General features: G+C 45.9%; 1 protein-coding gene across 1 annotated transcript in view; it reads right to left on the reverse strand.

Annotated features, from left to right (window-relative positions):
• The window catches only part of dchs1.S (dachsous cadherin-related 1 S homeolog), a 39,241-nt gene extending 13,966 nt beyond the window's left edge, over positions 1-25,275 (reverse strand). The window contains exons 1-10 of the mRNA XM_018250506.2: positions 24,738-25,275; positions 19,523-21,290; positions 10,034-10,210; positions 9,212-9,443; positions 8,438-8,674; positions 6,730-7,710; positions 4,722-4,909; positions 3,548-3,644; positions 1,413-1,570; positions 206-1,046 (exon numbers count right to left, since the gene is read on the reverse strand). Coding sequence (XP_018105995.1) covers positions 206-1,046; positions 1,413-1,570; positions 3,548-3,644; positions 4,722-4,909; positions 6,730-7,710; positions 8,438-8,674; positions 9,212-9,443; positions 10,034-10,210; positions 19,523-21,235 — 4,624 coding nt within the window. The 5' untranslated portion in view covers positions 21,236-21,290; positions 24,738-25,275. The remainder of the gene's footprint in view (positions 1-205; positions 1,047-1,412; positions 1,571-3,547; positions 3,645-4,721; positions 4,910-6,729; positions 7,711-8,437; positions 8,675-9,211; positions 9,444-10,033; positions 10,211-19,522; positions 21,291-24,737) is intronic.
• Between the last annotated feature and the right edge of the window lie 1,056 nt (positions 25,276-26,331).

Below are 26,331 nucleotides of genomic sequence, written 5' to 3' on the forward strand. Positions count from 1 at the left end.
GTACAACCCACAAATAAAGGTAAAATCCACCTCTACAGTCCTAAGGCCCTGGTCTAAAGATCATTTTCCATATTTGACATTAGTCCACATGCCAATTACGTTCTTCAGTGGTTTTTACTCTTTTTTCCTTAGCTGTTCTTATACTGTACAACTGCCCTTTTCTTATTCATATTATACGCCAAAGTAGCCTTTACAACTCACATACCTGAGCTTGGGTGAAGCTTGAATTTGCCCTCATCATTTCCTCCAACAAGCTGATAGCCAACCTTGCCATTATCTCCCAGGTCTGGGTCCTGTGCCACCATATAGATTGCAGTGGATCCAACAGGCAAGTCTTCAGGTAGCCACACCAGAGATGGAGTTATGAATTGTGGGGGGTGATCGTTGCGGTCACTGATGAATACTCGGGCAGTAACAGAGGTTGAACGTTGCTGGCTGACATTAACTGCTTGGTCCGAGGCCTCCACCACTAGCAGATATGAGGGCACTTCCTCACGGTCCAATGCTTGCGCCACATACAGCACCCCAGTTTCTGCATCCAGACGAAATGTGCTACCCGAGGACCCTGGATCTTGGCGCAGTAGGGAATACCTCACCTGACTATTAGGGCCTGGACCATCATGGTCAGAAGCTTGGAACGTGAAGACAGAGGATCCAACTTGGGAATCTTCTGGTACCACTAATGTCAAGGGGTCCTCAGGAAATGTGGGTGAATGGTCATTCCGATCTTGCACTTCCACCTCAATATGGACCACATAAGGAGGAACATACCCTACAGACACCTCACGTACCTCCTCGACACTCACACGAAAACTAAATCTGGGCTGTGATTCAAAATCCAACTCTCCCACCAGGAAGATGCTCCCAGTCTGGCCATCAACCATGAAGATGCCATGAGGGTCATCAAGCAAAGTGTAAATTCTGGAGCCATGTGGCATTTTAGGAGCCAGGGAGCCTAAAAGGGAACCAGGAGCCAGTCCTTCCATGGGAGAGAGAACCAGGGTACTTGGGTTTGACTTTGAAGGGTAACGACTGGATGGAATGACCTGAAATGCAGCATAATTAGGCACAGATACAGTAAAATGCATGAAAAAAACGGTTACTTTCATTAAAAGCATGACTGGCTCATGGGGAAGGAACGGGGGAGGCTTAAATCATGCACCAACCTATGGGATGGATGGGGGGGCAGTCATAGCATTAATTTACAAAGTGTGCAAAGACAAAGGGTGAGGAATTCATGGATCATACACCTGAATGGATGGGAAGTCCCACTTAAAATTCACATTATATTATAGCAGATGATAAGAAATGCTCAGTTCAGTTATACACGGTATGATTAGTAGAGGACAAGAAATAGTTTGTTCAATGCAATACTGGTGAGGGGCAGAGTACCCCGGGCTACACCCCATTACCTGTATATGAAGAGTGGTCTCTGTGCTTCTTGTGGGGACCCCACAGTCACTGGCTCTTAAGGTCATAGTATAGAGGGATCGATCTGCTTGTATCAGTCCGGCCGCTGTCCTCAATTCCCCCGTGTTACGGCCCAAAGTGAATCTCTCTGCCCAGGGACCTGCAGAGACGAGAGGCGGAGTTACCTTGGGATGGGGTGTGGTTACAGTGGAATAACCAATGACATATTTGCAATGATTGGTGGAGGCCGGGGATAAAAAGGAGATAAAGAGCACAGAGTATTGTGGGAGCTCAAAGGATATTTGGAGACACGCAGAGGACTGGCGTCAGGGTTATGTACAGAATCAGCACTAAAAACATAAAATGAAGAGGCAACTACATAGTGTAAAACTGTAAAATAAATCAATTCTTTACTAAAATCAGGTAAAAGCCTCTCACAAACACAGTCTCCCAGCGCCTCATTGAAATGCCCCAAAATAAAGCCCCCAGTGCTGCTGATCCAGTGTCAGGCTGGAGGGGTCCCCCACATCCCCCCAGGGTCCCCCTACCTCCACCACGACCCCCCTACAGCCCCCCCCACTGAACAAGCAGACACTCCTCTACATCAATATTAAAGCTAAAACAAATAGACTTGTCAGTTCAATAATAACATTCTAAATGGAGTGTATTATCTGCAGTGTTATTTAGTAATAACTACATCATAGAAATCATGAAAGAATAAAACAGGCCGGGCAGTTGATATTAATAGAAGAATGTGCAACAGAATATGGACAGACTGGAATGTACCTGTGCCACACGGTCCCGAAATACCAGAGATAAAAACATGGAAGTGCTAAATATCTGCTGCCGAAACATATCAATAGGCACATCACGGGGATGAGAGCGGTATAAAACTAATGGGAATACAGCCCATTAATAGGGGTTTTGGTTATGGAGAAGGTGCAACATATTGTGTAAAAGGTAACGTCTTTGGGTTTTATTCTCTCCATTCTCCAATGAGCCATTGAGTGTCAGTAGTTCAATTGTTTGGATCTATTAGATTTTCTATACCTTTATTTTATCTTCTCTCACAATTTGAGTCCAGATTTGGCTCCATGTGCATCACATGCAAATCCCTCTGTGCTTTATCTACATGTACGGTATATTTTATATTCCTCACTGTAACATTGTTTGGATGATCATTTTTATTCAGTAAAGCAGAAATGTCCTTTCTTGATATTATTATTACTATTATTATTAGACACATGAGGGTTTTACACAACAAATGCTTTTATTAGTTGCCACAAGGTTCCTTTCCCATAGTCCAAGAAGATGGGAGTAGAAGATGGGAGAAGAAGTTTGGAGAAGAAGATGGGAGAGGAAGATGGGAGTAGAAGATGGTAGAAGAACATGGTAATATAAGATGGGAGTAGAAGATGGGAGAAAAAGATGGGAGTAGGAGATGGCAGAAGAAGATGGGACCAGAAGATGGGAGAAGAAGATGGGAGAAGAAGATGGGAGTAGAAAATGGGAGAAGAAGATTGGAATAGAAGATGGGAATAGAAGATGGGAATAGAAGATGTGAGTAGAAGATGGGAGAAGAAGTTTGGAGAAGAAGATGGAAGTAGAAGATGGGAGAAGAAGATAGGAGTAGAAAATGGGAGAAGAAGATGGGAGAAGAAGATGTTAGTAGAAGATGGGAGTAGAAGATGGGAGAAGAAGATGGGAGTTGAAGATGGGAGTAGAAGATGGGCATAGACAATGGGAGTAGAAGATGGGAGTTGTGCAGACGACATGTCTGGATATTCTGCTTTCCCATGTATACCATGAGTCACTGGACTGAACACTGACCTCTACAACTTCTCTGTACAATGGGCCACTTATTTATAATAAGAGTTATTGGAGCAGCCGGACGTTACAGCAGAACTAGTTACTCGCAGAGAAAAGCAAGTGATTTGGCAGGAGGGAGAAGAAACCAGCAGCACTGGGGGGCTTTTTTGTGGGACTTTTCAATGAAGAGTTTTATACCCTGAGTGCACTCTTTTTTCAATTTATGTTTCCTTATTGTAATCACTCACTGTATAATTGTGACTTAATGGTGACTTATTGCTCTTAGTGCTTTATATAACTGTCAGCTGGGGCCTCTAGTGCCATGTACCTGTCAGACTGTAGTTCACTGTCCCATTCTCCCCCTCATCAGGATCCTTGGCTTGGAGGGATGCAATGAACATTCCCGATTTCTTCCCCTCCATCACCTGCACAAGAGAATCATCAGAGGAATAATATACACGTGCGTGTGGCTAATGAACCCTGCTCAGATCTCAGCCAACAACACCCACTCTACCTCTTTCTACTTGTTTTCTTTATGCAAAAACATGACTTTTGTTTATTTATACAAAACAAGGTTATGTATACTGTCACCCCAATGTTTCTATATATCTGTAACCTTGTTATGAGCTAAGGGGGCCCAGTCTGAAGGTCAGTTAGGGGGAGATTTGGGGTGAGTGCCTATTTGTACCCTGGGTACCCCTGGAACTATAGCAGGGTGACACCCCAATGTTTCTATATATCTGTAACCTTGTTATGAGCTAAGGGGGCCCAGTCTGAAGGTCAGTTAGGGGGAGATTTGGGGTGAGTGATTATTTGTACCCTGGGTACCCCTGGAATTATAGCAGGGTGACACCCCAATGTTTCTATATATCTGTAACCTTGTTATGAGCTAAGGGGGCCCAGTCTGAAGGTCAGTTAGGGGGAGATTTGGGGTGAGTGTTTATTTGTGCCCTGGGTACCCCTGGAACTATAGCAGGGTGACTGTTACCCCAATGTTTCTATATATCTGTAACCTTGTTATGAGCTAAGGGGGCCCAGTCTGAAGGTCAGTTAGGGGGAGATTTGGGGTGAGTGCTTATTTGTACCCTGGGTACCCCTGGAACTATAGCAGGGTGACTGTTACCCCAATGTTTCTATATATCTGTAACCTTGTTATGAGCTAAGGGGGCCCAGTCTGAAGGTCAGTTAGGGGGAGATTTGGGGTGAGTGATTATTTGTACCCTGGGTACCCCTGGAACTATAGCAGGGTGACTCCCCAATGTTTCTATATATCTGTAACCTTGTTATGAGCTAAGGGGGCCCAGCCTGAAGGCCAGTTAGGGGGAGATTTGGGGTGAGTGTTTATTTGTACCCTGGGTACCCCTGGAACTATAGCAGGGTGACACCCCAATGTTTCTATATATCTGTAACCTTGTTATGAGCTAAGGGCCCAGTCAGTTATAGAAGGTCAGTTAGGGGGAGATTCTTTGCTAATCAGAGCTCATCCAAAAGACACAAAATACCTGTAAGGATATTTCCCTCCCCGCATTGGGGTGCAGAAACATAGGTGCATTGTCATTTTCATCCAACACTGTGACATGGACAGTGCCAGTGACACTTCTGGGGGGTGCCCCCCCATCCTGAGCAATAACCAGGAGCTGGTAGGTGGCCTGATTCTCCCGGTCCAAGATCCTCCTGGTTGACATCTCACCTGTAAGGGGATAAGGTTAAAAGTGGGGGGACAGAAAGAAGACATAAAACGGGGGGAGAAAGTAACACCTGGGTGAGTGAATGAAGGTGTGGGTGGCAAATTGGTGGGGTAGGGGTCAGAACTAAGCAGCAGTAAGGAGGGGCCACATGGTGAATACAGAAGGAAAGGGTATAAAATGGGGTTTTTGGACATAGGGGTACAAAGAGGGGGAACAGGAGAGATATATGGTGAGTATGTGATACTGACATTTTCTCTAGAGAATTATAAAATCAATTTATAAGGAATGACGACCTCTCATGGGAGTTTATTAGACTGAATTAAGGAGGAGAAGATCTGATCTGATGGATTTGTATGTGCACCTCAGTTACATTGCACTGATATTGCCCTAAAGCTCCATCAAATGCCAACTGGAGCCGATTCCTTATTTCACAACTGTGGGAACCCAATGGGCTGATGCTGGTTCTGAACCATTTGCTTTAGTTTTACAGATCAAACCCTTTATTTATTTAAAGTTCTACATCCACCACCTTTCAGCACTGGATATTTTATATGAGAAACCAACTTTTTGCTTTCCTTTGATTGGCCCAGAACTAGAGGTGGAGCTGCACTGGCTGGAATGGAAGTTGGGGGGCAGCAGTGGGTACCAGTGTGAGGATGAGATCCAGTGGATTAGTCGGTGCCATTCAGTGGGTATGTTGGTGCATGTATGGCACATTGGAGCAGCAGTGCCACTCATCATTCACTTGTTGGCTTTTCCTCTTGGAATGGAATATTAAGGGGGAACTTGCAGCATTGAGGGGGCTGCAAACATAAAGGGGGGACAAGTGGGTGGTGGAAGTAGGGTAGGGGGCTGCTCCACAGCTGGTCCAAACCAACATTTTGAGTGAAGATACTGGGGGCAACTCTGAACTGGAGTGTATGAAGCGGGGTGACTCTCAATGCCCCCTTATATCTCTAATAGATGTGGGGGAGGGGTGCTATGAAGGAAAGGCAGGTTATAGGGAATTTAATTGTGATGGAGGTGGATAGGAGAATCTGTCGGAAGGACCCTACATGCCCACTATATATGGAGTCGCTATAGACCCCCTAATGTAAGTGATGAGGAGGAGGCATACACCCCCGGGTTCTAAGAGAGCTTAGTTCAGTTTTAGACCTGCCCCTATTTCTGATTTGCTTCTAGTTCAGGATCTATTAGGAAAGGGGCACTCATATAAGAATAACCCACTGCCCTCTACAGTAAAGAGGGATTCTGGGAGGGGGCATTCTGCTGCGGGGTACAAAATTTTATATGCATAGACATTGGCCGAGGACAGGGGACACTTACCTGCAAGTGTATCTATATTTGGGCAGGGAAAGGGGGCACTTACCTATATGTGTATGTATACTGCAGCAGGGATAGGGGACACTTACCTGTATGTGTATATATACCGGGGAGGGGATTACCTGTATGTGTATGTATATTTAGGCAGGAACAGGGGGCACTTACCTGTGTGTGTATGTATATTTGGGCAGGGATAGGGGGCACTTACCTGTATGTGTATGTATATTTGGGCAGGGAAAGGGGGCACTTACCTGTATGTGTATGTATATTTGGGCAGGGATAGGGGGCACTTACCTGTATGTGTATGTATATTTGGGCAGGGAAAGGGGGCACTTACCTGTATGTGTATGTATATTTGGGCAGGGATAGGGGGCACTTACCTGTATGTGTATCTATATTTGGGCAGGGAAAGGGGGCACTTACCTGTATGTGTATATATACCGGGTAGGGGATAACCTGTATGTGTATGTATATTTAGGCAGGAACAGGGGGCACTTACCTGTGTGTGGGTTGATATGGAAGTCTGTTTCCAGGGGTGGGAGTCTGTAAGACACACGACCATTGGGGCCGGCATCTCTATCGGTGGCGCCGATTCTCCCCACAGTTTCCCCTGGAGGGCGATTCTCCATGACACTAAGGAAGAACCTCTCCTCACTGAGCCGTGGGCTGTTGTCATTCTCATCTGTGACTCGGACCCGTACGGTGCAGGTGGCAGTGTTTGTGGCAGGCCCCGCTGAGGCCAAAACAGCCAATACATAGGCCTCCCGGCTCTCTCGATCCAGAGCTCCTCGTACATAAATCCAGCCTGTGTCTGCCTCAATACTGAAGCCCACAGCGTCGGCATCGGGCCTCAACCGATAGATAAGTGACCCTTCCTCTACCCCAGGGGGTTGTGCCCGCACCTGCAGGAGACGGCTTAGTGGGGGGCTGCCCTCTCGGACCTCCACTCGGTAATCAGAGGCCCCACAAGCAGGTTCTTTTTGTAGCTCCATCATCAAAACTGTGAGCTCCAGCACTGAGGAGAGTTGGGGGGACCCTCCATCCAAGGCCAGCACCCGCAGGTCATATCGCTCCTGACTCAATTGGCCAGTTACATGCAGCTGCCCAGAGCTGTCTATACGGAAGGGCCCCGGAGTGTCCAGTTCATAATAAACCTGCCCATTGGACCCCGTGTCTGGGTCTGTGGCCTGAGCCCTGAATATAATGGAGCCAATAGAGATGGGAGACTGGAGCCGTAGAGTGTGGAATGGAGAAGGAAACACTGGGGGGTTGTCGTTGACATCAGTGATGTATATGGTGACACGGGCTCGAGTGTAAGCTGGGGGGGCCCCACTGCGAGCCTGTACCTCTACAACCAGATTTGCAGCCTGTTCCCTGTCCAAAGGGCGGATAATGGAGAGGAGACCCGAGTGGGGGTCCAGTGCTAGGAAACCGCGGGGATCCCCTGAGGAGATGGAGTATAGAACCGGGCCCGGAACACCTAGAAATAGGAACACACAATAAGGTTTCTATAGGGGCCACATTTACACTGAGATCTATTAACACAGTGACATAGAGGGGGCATATACGGAATAAGAGGGGCATGTCTGGTATAAGAGGGGCATATACAGAATAAAAGGGGCATATACAGAATTAGAGGGGCATATAGGGAATAAGAGGGGCATATACAGAATGGGAAGGGCATATAGGAATGGGAGGGGCATATACGGAATGGGAGGGTCATATACGGAATGAGAGGGGCATATAGGAATGGGAGGGTCATATACGGAATGAGAGGGGCATATAGGAATGGGAAGGGCATATACAGAATGGGAGGGGCATATACAGAATGGGAGGGGCATATACGGAATGAGAGGGGCATATAGGAATTGGAGGGGCATATACAGAATGGGAGGGGCATATACGGAATGAGAGGGGCATATAGGAATGGGAGGGGCATATACAGAATGGGAGGGGCATATAGGAATGGGAGGGGCATATACAGAATGGGAGGGTCATATAGGGAATGAGAGGGGCATATACAGAATGGGAGGGGCATATACAGAATGGGAGGGTCATATACGGAATGAGAGGGGCATATAGGAATGGGAGGGGCATATACAGAATGGGAGGGTCATATACAGAATGGGAGGGTCATATACGGAATGAGAGGGGCATATAAAGAGCACATGGGGTAAGAATCGGAGGATCCATGTTTGATGGTTTACCTGTGGGGGTAGTTGCAGTGATGCTCCCAATACTTGCCCCTAGGGGGGTATCCTCTGCCACAGTGATCTGATAGTGAGACTGCAAGAAGGTGGGCACGGGGGCAGTGCCAGGGAGGATGCTGATATTGACACGGGCATTAACTTCAGCCCTTACCCCTTCCCCATCCTGAGCCCCCACCTCCACATAAACCACAGAGCCGGCCCAAGCAGAGAGAGAGCGTGCCACCAAGAGAGTGCCTGAGAAAGAGAGAGACCTCCACCATCATAATCACATAGCAACAGCCAGCAGAGTCACGATAATGCCCCACATGAGACACATCATCAATGTTGGTGGCCCAGCCCTGTCCTTAGCACTAACCATAGGGCAGCCAGTAACAAAGGTGGACCCATGTGTGTCCCCCAACTCTTCTTTATTTTTACTCTTAAATAGGGGGGACCTACCCAACACCCCCGCTCTCCCCCCCATGAAAATAGAACTGCTCAACCCCCTGAAACGGAGCACAAAGACCTGTGGCAATTTAGACTGACGACTTGTTGCACTTTACTCCCTGCCTTCCATATTGTAAATTACCCCTAAAGAATCTCACCTCAACCTCACCAGCAACAGAACTACCACCAGAACCAGCACCAGAACCAGCACCAGAACCAGCACCAGCACCAGTACCAGCACCAGTACCAGTACCAGCACCAGTACCAGCACCATCACGTTCCATATACCCCTCTGTCTCTCGGGGGTAATTCCCATGTAACTCTCTGCCCATTCTGAGCTCTGACCTGAGTCGGGGTGGATGTGGAACAGAGGTGGGTTGTTCCCAGAAGTGATGATGTAGGTGATGGTGCCGTGGGTTCCCTCGTCCTTATCATGAGCCGAGACACTCAGGACTGTGGTTCCCGGGGGGCTGAGGACACTGATACTCCCCCCATAATCCAGAGGATAAAAGACTGGAGGGTTGTCATTAATGTCTTCCAGGGTAACGTGCACGAGACACGCAGCAGAGAGACCCCCCTAAAACAAAGCAGAGTAAGTAAGGGGGCAAATGTCAGATCACAACCTTCAGGCTTATTGATAAGGAACCCCCATCTCAAACTGCTTACAGAACTCTATCCTATGTACCCCCACATATATACAGCCCCCTATCCTATGTACCCCCACATATAAACAGCACTCTATCCTATGTACCCCCACATATATACAGCACCCTATCCTATGTACCCCCACATATATACAGCACTCTATCCTATGTACCCCCACATATATACAGCCCCATATCCTATGTACCCCCACATATAAACAGCACTCTATCCTATGTACCCCCGCATATATACAGCCCCATATCCTATGTACCCCCACATATAAACAGCACTCTATCCTATGTACCCCCGCATATATACAGCACCCTATCCTATGTACCCCCACATATATACAGCACTCTATCCTATGTACCCCCACATATATACAGCACCCTATCCTATGTACCCCCACATATATACAGCACTCTATCCTATGTACCCCCACATATATACAGCACTCTATCCTATGTACCCCCACATACGGGTGCTGTACCCTATACACAAAGCTCACAGGGTGCCCCTTACCCCATCAGTAGCGGTCACGTGCAGAAGGAAAGATCGCTCCCCATCATCCCTGTCCAGCGCCTCAGTAGTGCAGATATTGCCACTATCGGGGTGCACCCGAAACTGATGGGGGGACATTGGGCTGAGTGAGTAAGAGACTGACCCCAGACTCCTACTGTCTGAATCCAACGCCGACACCTGAGAGAGAGAGAGAGACACCTGTAATTACACACCTGTACTGTATATATTAGATTAACCCTTCCCTCATACACACCTGTACTGTATATATTAACCCATTCCCTGATATAGAGCTGTATAACAGTGATTAACTCCTTCATGACTCTTCTCACACATGGGAAGTTAACACAGGTTTAGTTGTACATTCCTCTGCACTGAATCTCTTGTGTGTATCACCACAGGGGTTAATGCAGCCCAGTTGTTTCCATTCGTTTGTTGCCACATCAAGCTGCGTCCCACCTGTGTTCAGTACAAATGAAGAGAAAAGACTGGGCTGCATTAACCCTCTGGTTGCAGATAGTTGGTAACAATTACATATATTTTCTAGGGGCAAAGAAGCATTACTTTAAACCTATAAGGGCAGGAATTAAAAAAAAACAAAACACGAGGTTCACACAAATAGTGAAGGTGTTAATTATGGTAAGTGGCAACAGGTAAGTACAGCAGCAATAATGCAAGGGTTAATATGCTACATGCAAAGAGACAAGGTTAATGTGATACATGGCAAGGGAATTTCTAGGTATGTACAGGTATGGGACCTGTTATCCAGAATGCCCAGTTTCCAGATAACCGATCTTTCCATAATTTGGATCTCCATAACTGCTGCTAAAAAATAATTTAAACATTTAATAATTGCTTTGCCTGGAATATGGATTAATGAATTAATGTAACAGGCACTGCCTTATTATTACAGAGAAATAGGAAATGAAACAGAATTATTTGATTATAATGGAGTCCATGGGAGATGCCTTCCTGTAATTCAGAGCTTTCTGCTTAACAGATTTTAGGATAACGGATTCCATATCTGTAGTTATACAAGTTATGCAGCACATGGCAAGAGAAGGAGATGGTTGAGAAAGGGTTAATTCAGTAAAAGCAACACAAATTACAGGTTAGCAGTGAAAGGGTTAATACATTGAAACAGAAGGTACATATATTATTATGGGAAGCCTTAACACTGTAGCAAGATATGTTGCAGATATTCCCTTTAATACCGTTTTATCTGCTCCTCTAACCGAAAATAGTAACTATAAACAGAATCCTGGGCTGCCGACACTGACTCTGGGCCCCAGAAAACAAATGGTTAAAGATTACAAGTTTAATGGTTGATACTGCACAAGAATTTTCAGATTAGTAGTAAAGGATTAAAATGAAATAGGGCCAGAAAGGTTACAGGTTAGTAATGAATAGGTTAATATAGTATATGCAAGCAAATTTACAGATCAGCACTGAAAGGGTTAACATGAAATAGGGCCAGAAAGGTTATAGTCTAGTAATGAATGGGTTAATATAGTAGATGCAAACAAAGCTACCAATCAGCAGGGAAAGCGTTAATATGAATTAGGGCCAGAGAGGGACTGGGACTGACCATGTGCACTGATAGTGGGCAGTGAAAGGGTTAATTCTGGGTCAGCTAAGTGAAATGGCACACCAGCAATAATAAGGTTAAATAAGGAAAGTGCCTCTGAGCTGGTGGGTGGGACCTGCAGAGATGCACATGTGACACAAGCCTTAGTGCTGGGAGACAAAAGGTTAATCTGATAGCAGATGGGGCTGCTGGGGGTGACCAAGCTGTGGAACTGAATGAGTTAACAGACTCCATGGAATATTCATTGTGCCACTGACAGGTTAGTGGGTGCCAAGTGGGTGCCAGTCCCAGTTTCTGCTTGGCACAGAGCATGTGAGATGCAACACTAGTCATTCTCACCCATAGGAAAGTGCCAAGTGTGGTGTTTATACAACTGGCATGTAGGTGTCACTGTGCTCATGAGTTATACTGTGTATACATAGTACTTTCTATAATGCTTAAAAGTATTAGAGTTGAAGTTACTGTTGAAGTGTAATGGCTGCATGAAGCTGCTAATTCAGCACTGTTATACTCTACTCATCCTCGGCTACCAAAACATAACAAATTGGCAATGAGATGTCTCTTCTACCACTGCGGCAGCTGCACCTTTTCTTTCAAACCCTGGTGAGCCTACTATACCTTTTACTGCTTGGATCTGTATGTTTGGGAATTAAATTATTGCTGAGGACCAAGGGGAGATTTCTGCTCTTAGAAAGCTTTACTTATTCACTGCCTGGGAGCAGAGGGACAGCGTATATTCTATACATTACCTGATGAAACTGAAGTTTGGGAATCTAATAGATGAAATGATAAGAAACCAAATAATGGAAAAAACAAACTCCCCTCACATTAGAGAGAGACTGCTCCTAGAGCAGGATTTAACCCTTGCAAAGGCTATTACAGTTGCTAGCCAAATTTAAACAGCAGTGGCAGAGACTAAAACTCTCAGTCAGGGAACTTCTGGGAATGTACAGACTGTGAATCCAGCACTGTGGCCTAATAATGCACAGTCACAGGCAAAAAACAGTGCTAAGGAAAGGGATTCACTGCAAAACCGTGAGGCAAATACAAATACACTACACAACACACTGCAAATCATGTTACATGTCCTGCAAAAGCTGTACAGTGCTGCAAATGCACAAAGGTAGGACATTTTGCTAAAATCTGCTGTAGTTCTGCTAAAGATGTTCATGAAGTCACTACAACAAATGTTGATGGTCTCATTACTACAGCACCAGTGCCTGCCACACAGCCAGTGTCTAACATTTCACCACAAAGCAACACGTCACTTGGTTGTACACAAAGTTAAGTTGAGACCAGATGTAAAACCAGTAAGCCAGAAATTGAGGCGATTGCCCTACTCTATAAGGGAGACTGTCTCACAGAAACTAAAGAAACTAGTAGAGCAAAATGTGATTGAAAAATCAGAATCCTCTGAATGGGTTTCACCAATTGTTGTAACAATGAAGATAATCATCCCTTGCCACACATAGAGGAAATATTTTCAGAACTCTCAGAATTCTTTTCTACCCTGAATCTTCAGAGTGCTTATCATCAATATTACTGCATTAGGAAAGTAGAGACCTCACTGCATTTATCACCTATGATGGTTTGTTTCGGTTCAAGCGTGTACCTTATGGACTGGCTTCAGCACCGAGTTGTTTTCAAAGTCTACGCTCCAACTATGGATCTTCATGACAATTACCAAATGTCACTTTAGACAAACTCAGATGTCATTTCTGGGTCATATAATTTCACAAGAGAGATTACTAACTTATCCTGACCATGTCAACACTGTTACACAAGCACCTACTCCATCTGATTTGCAGACCTTATGAGCTTTCTTAGCTCTTGCTTCATGGTATTCTAAGTTTATTTCCAACTATGCTTCAGTTGTGGAGCCACTTAGAGCACTACTACGTGGAACTTTAAGTCTGGTGTGGTCAGAGTCTGCACAACATAACTTTATTTGATCCTGCACTACCCACTATGGTTACTACAGATACTTCACGCGTTGGTGCAGTTCTCACACAGATCCATGCTGATCATACAGAGAAAACTGTTGCATTTGCATCCAGAACACTTACAGAGGCAGAGCATTACATATTCAACTGTTGAAAAAGAAGCTCTAGCATGTGTTTGGGCAACAGAAAAATAGAGAACCTACCTATGGGGTAGATAATTTATCTTATGCACTGATCATAGCCCTTTAACTACACGGCTTACAACAAAGGGACAAGGAAGAGATGGAATGTGTATAGCTAGATGGTCAGCAAGGCTACTGAATTTCAACTACAAAATGCAATACAAGCCAGGTTTGAAAAATGTTACTGCTGATTGTTTGTCACGTTTACCTTTACCTGCAGCTTCTGATATACTGGGTGAGGACATAGAAGTTGTAGCACTGACTGATTTACTATCATCTACAGTTACAGCTGCTGATTTTAAGCAAGCTTGCCTCACATGTCCAATTCAAGTAAAACTACAGGACATCTTACAAAGCAAATGGCCAAATACTGAGAAGAAACTCAGTCCTGATCTTCAAACTTACTACAGGATTAGACACAAACTGTCCTTAGTAGATGGCTATGTTGTCCATAGAGCTCACCGCTTACTGGTACCAGAGACCTTGCGAGAAAAGCTCATACAACTTGCACATGAGAGTCATCAAGGAATTGTACGTACAAAACAAAGATTACAAGAGCTATACAGGTGGCCAGCAATGGATGCCGATGTGGTAACTGCCATTCATTCTTGTGTTACTTGTCAGAATCATGACAAAACAGCTCTCACACATACACCACCACTTCAGCCAGTACCATTTCCTGATTCAGAATGGGAAAAACTTGCTATTGATATTTTGGGTCATTTTATAGATGCTCCTGTAGATTTGCTATAACCTTGATAGACTATTACAGTAAATGGCCTGAAATTGCATTTATTTCTCATATAACATCAGCTACAATAATAACATTTTTGTCTACAGTCTTCAGCAGAGAAGGCAATCCAAAGGAGTTAATATCAGACAATGGACCACAGTTTGTCTCATCTGAGTTTGAATACTTTCAAGCAAATCTTACTGGGAAATCTTGGAAAGTATTTACAATAGAGTTCCTACATAACTACAGAGCAACGTGCCTTGCAACAACCCAATCGTCTCCAGCTGAATTATTACATGGCAGACAGATGCGCACTAAGTTACATGTTGCAGACATCAAACTTCCACAAAATACTGTGCTTACAAAATCATCTACTCCTGACATTGTGAAACGTCAACAAGCCAAATGCAAGGTTAATACTGACAGAAAACGTGCTGCCAGAGAAGTACACTTTCAGCCTGGATCTTTAGTCAGAATTAAGAAACCAGGAATACTGAAACAAGGACAATCTAAATTTACTACACCACTTAAAGTGAGACGCCAGCGAGGACCATACACATATGGACGCATATGGAAGGCAAGTCGTCTTGCTCCTGTTAGATATGACTTTGGAGAAGCTCCATTTGATGAAGGACATTTTCCTACTCCTAATGCCAACTGCAATAGGCCTGCAGAAAATGAACCTATAAAGCGTACAGAGAGAATCAGAAAATGACCTGCATGGACCAAGGACTATGTGATGTGAAGAATGTATAGTATAGCTTTAAGATGCATTGTTGTTGTTTATTACATTTGCCCAAATGCTTTCCTACTATAGGGGGAATATGTGGTGTTTATACAAATGGGCTGTAGGTGTTACTGTGCACATGAGTTGTGCTGTACATGCACAGTACTTTCTATACAGCTTGGGGTGTTCGAGTGAAGCTACTGTTGATGTGTAATGGCTGCATGAATCTGCTAATAAAGCACTGTTATACTCTACTCATCTTCGGCTACCAAAACACAACACCAGGGTACTGATCCCTCAGCCTGAGCTCTACCATCTACTGCCTAGCATATAACACATTTATTCTCCACCCTTACCAGCCTTGTACAACCAGTTCCCAACAGAGGCTCCACACTCAAGCTGCCCCACTAAACTCTAATAAAATGCTCCACCCTCTAATAACCTCCCAAGATGCAGAATGCAGCTCCACCTTAACTTGCTGCACCTTGTCTCATATCTGCTCAACCTTGCCTTATATCTGCTCCACCTTGCCTCATATCTGCTCCACCTTGCCTCATATCTGCTCCACCTTGCCTTATATCTGCTCATCCTTGCATTATATCTGATCCACCTTGCCTTATCCCTGGTCCGCCTTGCCTAATATCTGCTCCGCCTTGCCTTATTTCTGCTAGTGTTGCTCCCCAACTCCTTTTACTTCTGAATGTTGCTCACAGGTTCAAAAGGTTGGGGATGCCTGCTATAGCGCATTAGTTCAGCAAGAACCCCCCCAGCTTTGCCCCAATCACAATGAAGATGAATCACGCAGGACATAGTCACAAGCATTGGCAGACCCCCTGGGTTGTTTATCATTGGGGGTAACACGTGTGGCGCCCCTCTCACAGCCTCTCCCCTTCTTTAGCAGATCTTGTGGCAAATATACTATCCCTAACCAAAGGTGTGCCTAATAGAGACTGTACTCCAGTTGGAGGTAACAATATTTTATTTAACCCCCCCCCTGTCAGTACTAGACCTGGGCCAGGATGTGGCTCCCAGGGCAGCCATGTTGGGGACATGTGGGACACTACATAACTCACTATTAGGTACCTGACTGATTCTCCAACACAGTCCTTTTTATTATCAAAATCCCAATCCTCTGGAAGGGGTTAATGACCACACAGTTCAGTTCAAATAGAATGTCCCTTCCCCAGAGCTCTTATTCCCCAGGTAGCGCTACCTTTCCCAAAAGTACCTCTCCCTTTGGAACTTAGCAGCCACTCCCATGTAGCAGGTAAATGCACAAGACCTGTCTTCAAGTTGGGGCCCCACACTTGTATCCATGCCAGTATCCTCCCTTGGGTGTCTCACTCACCGGGGTGCTCTCAGAGGCAGTCACACTGGAGATTACAGGCAGCTCTGCAGCAGGATCAATCTCACCAGTGGCACCTTTCTCCTTCTGAGTCTCTAGCAGCTTGGCAGGGAACAGGCTGGGCTCTCCCTGTACTTCCACAGATTCCATAGCTGTTTCAGAAGACTTGGTTCTGGCTGGATCTTTCACCACACAACTCCTGTTAAGCTCTGTTGGAGACCCTGTACATTTGGCTCCAAAGTCAGGCACACCTAGGGTTGCCACTTTTTTAAAAAAAAAATTACCGGCCATGGTGGGGGCGGAAAAGAAAGGGGTGGGGCGTAACGCAAAAGGGGTGGGATGTGACACAAAGGGGTGGAGCCAATGAGGGGTGTCACAAAGGGGTGGAGCCATGTGGAGTAGTGTCATAAAAGGAGCGGGACCATGTGGAGTAGCGTCACAAAAGGGGCGGGCCACCACCCGAAGCTGATGAAAATGTAAGTTTTCAACGGCGGCAGGGGATTTTGTAAATGGTATTACAAATTACCGGCAGCTACATTGCCGGTAAATTTGTAATACCGACCCCAGCCCTGGCAGGTGATTTACCGGCTAGGCCGGTAAAATACCGGCCGGGTGGCAACCCTAGGCACACCCTCTCTCCCAAGGATGCACTGGGGCGCCAAGCCAATCGGATGGCTCTCCGGCCTGTAACTGGGCTGGATGATGTCACAGTCAGACAGAAAAACAGGGGAAGGATTTCTCTGGTCCCCTACAATATATTTGCCTTTTAAAAGCTTAAGTGACCAGTTCCGAGCCAAATGTAGTGCTAATAAAAAGGGGTGGAGCCTCTTGTCCCACTCACGCTCCTTTTATTGCCAGACATCTCTAGTGGGCGGATCTATAAATTGTTGTGCAACAGTAAACAGACATTACATTGAAATGACAGGCTGACGGGCTACGGGGAGCAATGCTGCCAACTGCAATGGTTTTACAACTGTGTGTCTTTTGGATGATCATGGGAATAATAACATAAATAACATGAATAACTCTCTGGAATGTTGTGCATTTAATGAACCAGGAAACACAAAGTGGCTAATGGAGGGAATCCTATTTATCCCATACGAATCCAAATGGAGAGGAAAAGGGCAAACTGTGCCAGTAACAAATATGGCTGATCAGGAGAAGGAGATGCTTCTACATATAAGTGAAGGTGCATTCATACCATAAAGAAACTGAGCTGTTTGGAAGTGATTCAATATATTATTTGCCTCAGAAGATACAACCGGACCACTTTGATCCGCTCCCCAGCCGAGACCCGCAACTGCATTATCTGCTACCCGATCCACAACCGCCGACCACCATTAAAAAGGAAGTGGTTGCTGCAAACCGGAAGTGACATCATCAAAAGTGGGCGGGACAGAAACAAGTTTTGTAAAATTTCAAAAGAAGTAAATTATAGACAATATAACATAAGAAATTTAGATGAGACCCACAACCCGCGTCAATACCTGCACCTGAAAATCCTTCCCTCATTCAGCAGGATACCTGCTTTTTTTGCAGGTACCCGACCCTTGCAGGACTCTACCCTGGGGTCTCTGCCAATGCTTGTGACTATGCTCTGTGTTATTTCCCAGCCTGGGCCATGGAATCATATTCATTGTGTTTGGGGCAAAGCTGGGGGACTGCTTCATATAGGAATCCTTGCCATAAGCCATGTTATATAGGAATTAGCTCCACCTCACCATTCCCCTGCTAAATATAGGAATCAGCTCCACCTGGCCATACCCCTGCTTAATACAGGTATGGGACCTGTTATCCAGAATGCTCGGGACCTGGGGTTTTCCGGATAACAGATCTTTCCGTAATTTGGGTCTTCATGCCTTAAGTCTACTAGAAAATCATATAAACATTAAATAAACCCAATAAGCTGGTTTTGCTTCCAATAAGGATTGATTATATCTTAGTTGGGTTCAAGTACAAGCTACTGTTTTATTTTTACAGAGGAAAAGGAAATCATTTTTAAAAATTTGGATATCGGATATCGGGTTTCCGGATAAGGGATCCTATAGAAATCAGCTCCACCTCACCATTCCCCTGTTTTATATAGGAATTACATGCTTCTCAACATACTCCTGCTTAATATACAAATCAGCTCCATCTCATTATACCCATGCTTAATATAGGAATCAACTCCACCATAATCCTGCTTGATATAGGAATCCGCTCCACCTTGCCATACCCCTGCTTAAAGTGGACCTGTCATCCAGACATATAAAGCTGTATAATAAAAGTCCTTTTCAAATTAAAAATTAAATCAAAATTATTTTCTTATTAAAACGTTCGTAGCTGTAAACTCATTTAAAATTCCCAGCTGTCAATCAAATATTGTCTGCCCCTCCTCTATGCCTTAGACAATTACTTTCACTTTCCATTCAGCACTTCCTACATGTCACTGCTCTCCCCACATTCCCCCCAATCTCTTCACCATTTAATTGTGTAACCAGGACATGGGGATGGACATCAGGTCCCCCATTCTGGTGCACAAACAAGATTCTTAATAACAGTGTCCCACAAAATGGCTCCTGCCTGCTTGTTATAATTATGAGTTCCCAGACTGAAGGAAACAAGATTCAAATCATTTATATAGTGTAAGTAAAGTTAATTTTGCTTGACTAACATGATAAAATAGGATTTGGAATAATTTTTTTGTGTGACGGGTCCCCTTTAATATAGGAATCGACACCACCTTGCCTTATCCCTTTATATTATAGCAATAGACTCCACCTTGCCTTATCCTTGATTAATATAGGAATATGCTCCACCTTGCCATACCCCCGGTTAATATAGAATTTCTATTTCCACAGTAAACTGTAAGCATTGGCTCCACCTAGTAATACTGTTGCTAAACAATTGGTATCAACTCCACTTAGTAGTGTTGCCAAGGGAGCCAAGGGAAGGGCAACTATCCCAATAGCCAAAGGATGGACTTTCTCACCTGTAGAAAGCAGCTGCCCCGCGCTGTGCCCTCACTCAGGGTGGCATTATAAACTGGACTGGAGAAGACGGGCTCATTATCATTGACATCGAGTAGATGGATCCTCACAAGGGCTGTGGAGCTAAGTGATGGCTGTCCCTGATCTGACGCCACAACAGTAATTTTCGGATGGGGTTCCTGTTCATAATCCAAGGGAGCTGAAGTTGTGATTACCCCAGTGTCTGGGTTGATACTGAACCATGGGGTGGGCAAGAGACTATACCTCACTACTCCATTTGCCCCTTGGTCTTTATCACGGGCTGTTACTTGAAGGAGGAAGGTGCCCGGATGTACAGCTTCTGGAACAGTATGGCTGTACTCCTGGTGGTCAAATACAGGAGGGTTATCATTGACATCAGTCACTTCCAATACAAATGAAGACTCTGCCCTTAGAGGGGGTGTTCCTGCATCAGTTGCAAGAACTCTCAGACGGTAAGAGTCTCTCTCTTCTCGGTCAAGCAGTTTGTCAACGCAAATGAGGTAGATGATACTGTCTTTGGTGGTCAAGGCAAACTTGCCTTCTCCTCCTTCCAGAGTGACATCCACATCTGGGTGTTCTCCATAATCAGGGTCCGAAACAGAGATACGAGCCACATACTGCCCTGGGGTAGCTCCCTCAGACACACTGGGGGCCCCATTCTCACTGAGAAAAATAATGGTCATACTGGGTTGGTTGTCATTTGAGTCCCGTACCTGAATGGACACAAAGGCTGTACCAACCTCTGGCTGTTCTGCTCCATCCTTGGCTTGTACCACCAGTTCATGAACTTTTCTTGTCTCGTAGTCCAATGGCTTGTTGATCTGGATGAGGCCCGATCGAGCATTTATTTTAAAGTAGCTTTCCGGGTCACTTTGTCTGCGGTTGATCCCGTAGGTAACTTCTCCATTGGAGCCTTGGTCAGCATCCGTCGCATAGACTTGCAAGACACTGGCCCCTGGAAGGAGGCTTTCTGAGATCAGTGCTTGATAGCGACTCTGGTTGAAGACTGGTGCATGGTCATTGATGTCTAGAATGGAAATGTCTAGTCTCATCTGGGAACTGCGGCTAGGTGAGCCTCCATCATAAGCCTCCAAAATAAGCGAATAGCTTGACTGGTTCTCACGATCTATATCTGAACTGACAACAAGTTCAACATCCAGGACCCCACTGGAAACTCTACGGGTTTCTAACCGAAACATCTGCATGGGATCTCCACTCCGGATCAAGTAGCCTTGAGTGCTAAAAACCCCGCTATCAGAGTCCATTGCTGGATCAATGGGGTACCGAGTTCCCAAGGGCGTGTGCTCTGGGATACTCAGCTCGCTTCGTTTTTTTAAAAATGTTGGAGAATGGTCATTGATATCATCCACGTGGATATCAACCTCCACAGTGATACCTTCCGGGGTGACTGCAATGAAACTATAGTGGTTGCGCTTCTCACGATCTAGGACCTGTGCCGTCTTTATGATGCCAGTGAGTTCATCTATGTCCAGATCCGTGCTGACGCCACTGCCCTCCTGTGCAGAGATAAAGAACATGTAGCCACTAGATCCAGGAGGAAGCCCAGCGCTGATGTCCCCAATGATGGTGCCAGCCGGCTGCTCCTCATCGATGTGCAACTCTAGGGTGCCCAGGGAGGCAGAAGAGGGTGAACATGCCAGGAGCAGCAGTAAGCACAAGGTGAAAGCCAGCATTGTTTCTGTAATACTGACTGGAGGTGGCAGATCTCAATGAGCATTCAGAGGGCACCTGGGTGAAAGATGGTAAATGTGGTTAGAGCTACAACAAAACCAAAATCAACATTTATAGCAGAAAACATAAGAAAAGTTTGCTGTCAGCAAAGGCAGGCCTCACTATCTGAACCTGCCGACCTCCAATCTGGACAAGTTGATCTCACTATATGAACTGGCTGGTCTCAAATGAACTGGCTGTTTTCAATCTGAATCGGCCTGTCTGACTGTCCAAACTGGCCAGCCTCACTATCTGAACTGGCTAGCCTCACTATCTGAAAGTGAAGTTATCTGAAGTGGCCGGCATCACTATCTGAATTGGATTGGACCTGACTTTATAGTGGATTGGACCAGACCTTATAGCGGGTTAGGCCAGACCTTGTAGCAAAGCTGGAAAAAAGACCTTGTAGCAAAGCTGGACCAGACCTTGTAGTGGAGTTGAACCAAACCTTATAGCAGGGTTGGACCATATATCATAGTGGGGTTGGGCGAGAGCTTATAGCAAGGATGGGCCAGAACTTATAGCAGGGATGGGCCAGAATTTATAGCAGACTTGGATCAAACCTTATGGTGGGGTTGAGCCAGACTTTATAGTGGGTTAGGACAGAACTAATAGTGGGGTTGAGTCAGACCTTATAGTGGGGTTGAACCAGACTTAATAGCAGAGTTGGACCAAACCTTATAGTATGTTTGAGTCAGACTTTATAGCAGGGCTGGGCCAGACCTTCTATCATCTGCCAACAGAAAACATGCAAAGTTCTTGCTGTGCAGGCCCAACAGTGGCACCACATCAGTAGGGGTCCGTGCTGCCCACCTATAGTGGTGCTGTTGCTCAGTCAGGAAAATCCCAGAGGCAGGAATAAGGTTGAGAGGAATTATTATTGAAATTACAGAAAGGTTGTTATATGGGAAAACAAAGACTGGCTTTATTCTCAATAATCCCCACAATGCACCCCAGTCACAGGGCAAAATGCAACATAATCCTGCCCTCTGAACTGCCCCGTCACCTGCCTGCTGACCTCCAGCTCCAACCCCTCTATATAATTACACTCACCCACAGCCTACAGACACACTCAAACTCACCCACAGCCTACACACACACTCACCAACACATCACTCACCCACAGTCTACAGACACACTTACACTCACCCACAGTCTACAGACACACTCACCAACACATCACTCATCCACAGACACACTTACACTCACCCACAGCCTACACTCACCAACACATCACTCACCCACAGTCTACAGACACACTCACCAACACATCACTCATCCACAGACACACTTACACTCACCCACAGTCTACAGACACACTCACCAACACATCACTCATCCACAGACACACTTACACTCACCCACAGTCTACAGACACACTCAAACTAACCCACAGTCTACAGACACAGTCACCCACAGCCAACAGAACACTCACCCACAGCCAACAGACACACTCAACTCACCCACAGTCTACAGACACACTCACCCACAGTCTACAGACACACTCACCAACACATCACTCACCCACAGTCTACAGACACACTCAAACTCACCCAGTCTACAGACACACTCAAACTAACCCACAGTCTACAGATACACTCACCCACAGTCTACAGACACAGTTACCCACAGCCAACAGAAAACTCACCCACAGCCAACAGACACACTCAACTCACCCACAGTCTACAGACACACTCAAACTAACCCACAGTCTACAGATACACTCACCCACAGTCTACAGACACACTTACACTCACCCACAGTCTACAGACACAGTCACCCACAGCCAACAGAACACTCACCCACAGCCAACAGACACACTCAACTCACCCACAGTCTACAGACACACTCACCCAAAGACAACAGACACACTCACACTCACCCACAGTCTACAGACACACTCAAACTCACCCACAGTCAACAGACACACTTACACTCCGCCACAGCCAACAAACACACTCAACCCACCCACAGTTTACAGACACACTCACCCACAGTCTACAGACACACTCAAACTCACCCACAGTCTACAGACACACTTACACTCCCCCACAGCCAACAAACACACTCAACCCACCCACAGTCTACAGACACACTCACCCACAGTCTACAGACACACTCACCCACAGTCTACAGACACACTCACCCACAGCCAACAGACACACTCAAACTCACCCACAATCTACAGATGCACTCACCCACAGTCTACAGACACACTCACCCACAGTCTACAGAACTCACGCTTACCAACAGAACTCACACTCACCTACAGCCTACATACACACTCAAACTCACCCACAGTCTACAGACACAATCGCCCACAGCCAACAGACACACTCACCCACAGTCAACACACACTCCCCCACAGCCAACAGACACACTCACACTCACCAACAGCCACACTCAAAATCACCCATAGCCAACAGACACACTCACCCACAGCCAACAGGCACACTCCCCCACAGCTAACAGACACACTCACCAACAGAACTCACGCTCACCTACAGACACACTCAAACTCACCCATAACCAACAGACACACTAACCCACAGTGAACCCACACTCACCCACAGTGAACCCACACTCACCCACAGCCGATACACACTCATACTCACAACAAAACACTCACACTCACCCACAGACTACAGATGCACTCAAACTCACCCACAGACAACAGGCACACTCACGCAGAGCCCACAGACACACTCACACTTCCTTTCACATGGCTTTGTATTTTGTATAGACGCCCACTGGCAGGTGACAGATACAGACCCCAGTGCCCGGCTGGTAAAAAGTGCCGGGAGCAGATGAATTGGTTAATGCTGGGATATAATTCTGGGATGTTAGGAGTCACCTAGAAATGGGGCCATTGGCAAAAGGGAAGGACGTGGAATAAAAACAAATGCCCAGAAAAAAACATTTGGTTTGTGAGATGACAATTAATTTCCAGAAAGCAAATAAGAATTAACTATGAAAGAGCCTCCACTATAACCCTGCAACTAGTCCAATAACTGGAGTGCTAGCTCTGTGGGACATAGGGATAATTAGACATAACTCTGCAATAAGTCCAAGAATTGGAGTGTAAGCTCTGTGGGACATAGGGATAATTAGACATAACTCTGCAATAAGTCCAAGAATTGGAGTGTTATAACTCTGCACTTTGTCTCAGCATTAGAGTGTTAGATCTGTGGGAAAGAGTAGAAATCTTGTTGATTATTTCCAGTATTAGTGTCAGCTCTGAAGGTGCCATAATTATTAGCATGTAATTATTAAGGGCCAACTTATTCCACAGCGTTGTACAATAAATGGGTCAATATACGGAATATAACTACACCTACATACAAAACACCTAGGATGAAGAGGGCCCTGCCCAAAAGAGCTTACACTCTAAAAGGGTCATGTGACTGATATAACTTTTATAAAATCAGCTTTGTGGGCTGGATGGTGCCATGTGGCAAGTCTCACCTTTAGAGCGTCAGCTCGGTGTAAGAGTCCTGTATCTTCGTTTTGTGTCTCGCAGTCTCCCCTTATAAGCAGCTGTCTCCGTTTCCATCCCAGGAGATCCCACGTCCGCCCTTTCCTAACGGTCTGTCTGTCCCCTTGTTGTACCTCTGCCAGTGGATTCCCTTCTCCATACAGCTTCAAGGATGTCTCCTAGGCCTAGGTGCTTTGGATGTCTCTTTCTCCCAGGCAGTCTCAGAACCCCTGTAGAACAATCTCATTTTCTCTTTGTGTCCCTCTCTGCAGTCTCTTCTATGCAGGTCTGTCTCTGAGGGGGAATCTCTCTCCTCCAGATGTGGCTGGGGGGTGGGGCTGGGGGGGGGCTAGGAGTTTCCTCTTGGAGAGAATCCAATGTGGCCCCTGGATGCAGAGGTCTAGGATGGTGAGTGTGAGCCCTGGCAGTCTCTCACTGTCTCACTGGCTGTCTCGCTGACTGGGACAATGGATAGAGACAGCTGTGGATGTGAGAGGCAGCACTGAGGGACTGAGAGGCTGCTTCTGAAACCTGACTCCCCCCAATCTCCCTCCCCCCAATCCTGTCTCAGCAGCACCAGCAGCAGCCTGAGCCCCCCCCCCCTTCCAGCTCCATCCCTCCCCCCAGCTCCATCCCTTCCTTCCACTGCCGTCGCCTGATCTGGAGCCTTAATGCTGCTCAGTTGGGGGGAGACAGAATTCCAGGAGCGGACCCAGCACACAACATGGAAACCAGCAGCAGAGAAAGGGGGAGAGGGAGGCACAGGGGGAGGAAGGATGGGGAGCAGGGGCCCAACTCACTTACTAGTCTCACTCAGTGTCAGCTCATCCATCCTCAGATTGTCAGCTCACTGGCACAGTGCACTTAATCTGACTTATTTATTCATTGTGTGTGTGTGTATTTATGTGTGTATATATGTGTGTGTGTAAGTAAGAGGGGGGTCAGGTTACCAAAAGGACACATTAGTGATGTTGGGGTATTCATTTTGCCACACACAGATGATAAATGCACAGGGGTTTCAACATATTTACATGCAAATTCCTTTTCTGAATTCAGCCCCCCCCGGCCACTCGGTACATCAGCCCTCCAGTCATGGGACATGTCAGATATGAGAAATGTCAGATACAGGGGGACAGGTCGGGTATGGGGATATGTTTAGGGTCGCCACCTTTTCTGGAAAAAAATACCAGCCTTCCTATATTATCATTTTTCCCTATTAATAACATTAATACAGGCCAGGTGGCAACGCTGTGCTACGCAATATGTTGGCGCTATATAAATACATGTTAATAATAATAACCCTAGATATGTTGGATACAAAATATGGGGGATATGGGGGTAATGGGAAATGTCAGATATGGGATATGTTGGATAAGGGATATGTTGCATATGGGCAGATATTTGCATATATGATATGTTGGATTTGGGGGATATGGCATATGTCAGATATGGGATATGTTGGAAATGGAATATGTTGGATATGAGAGATATGGGATATGTTGGATATGGGAATATGGGAGTTTGGTAGTGGCTGTAAGGGATGACCTTCTGTTTGGGACTATATAGTGGCCCCTTTCATACAGA

The sequence above is a fragment of the Xenopus laevis genome, chromosome 2S (genome assembly GCF_017654675.1).
Source record: "Xenopus laevis strain J_2021 chromosome 2S, Xenopus_laevis_v10.1, whole genome shotgun sequence".
Taxonomy (NCBI): Eukaryota; Metazoa; Chordata; class Amphibia; order Anura; family Pipidae; genus Xenopus; species Xenopus laevis.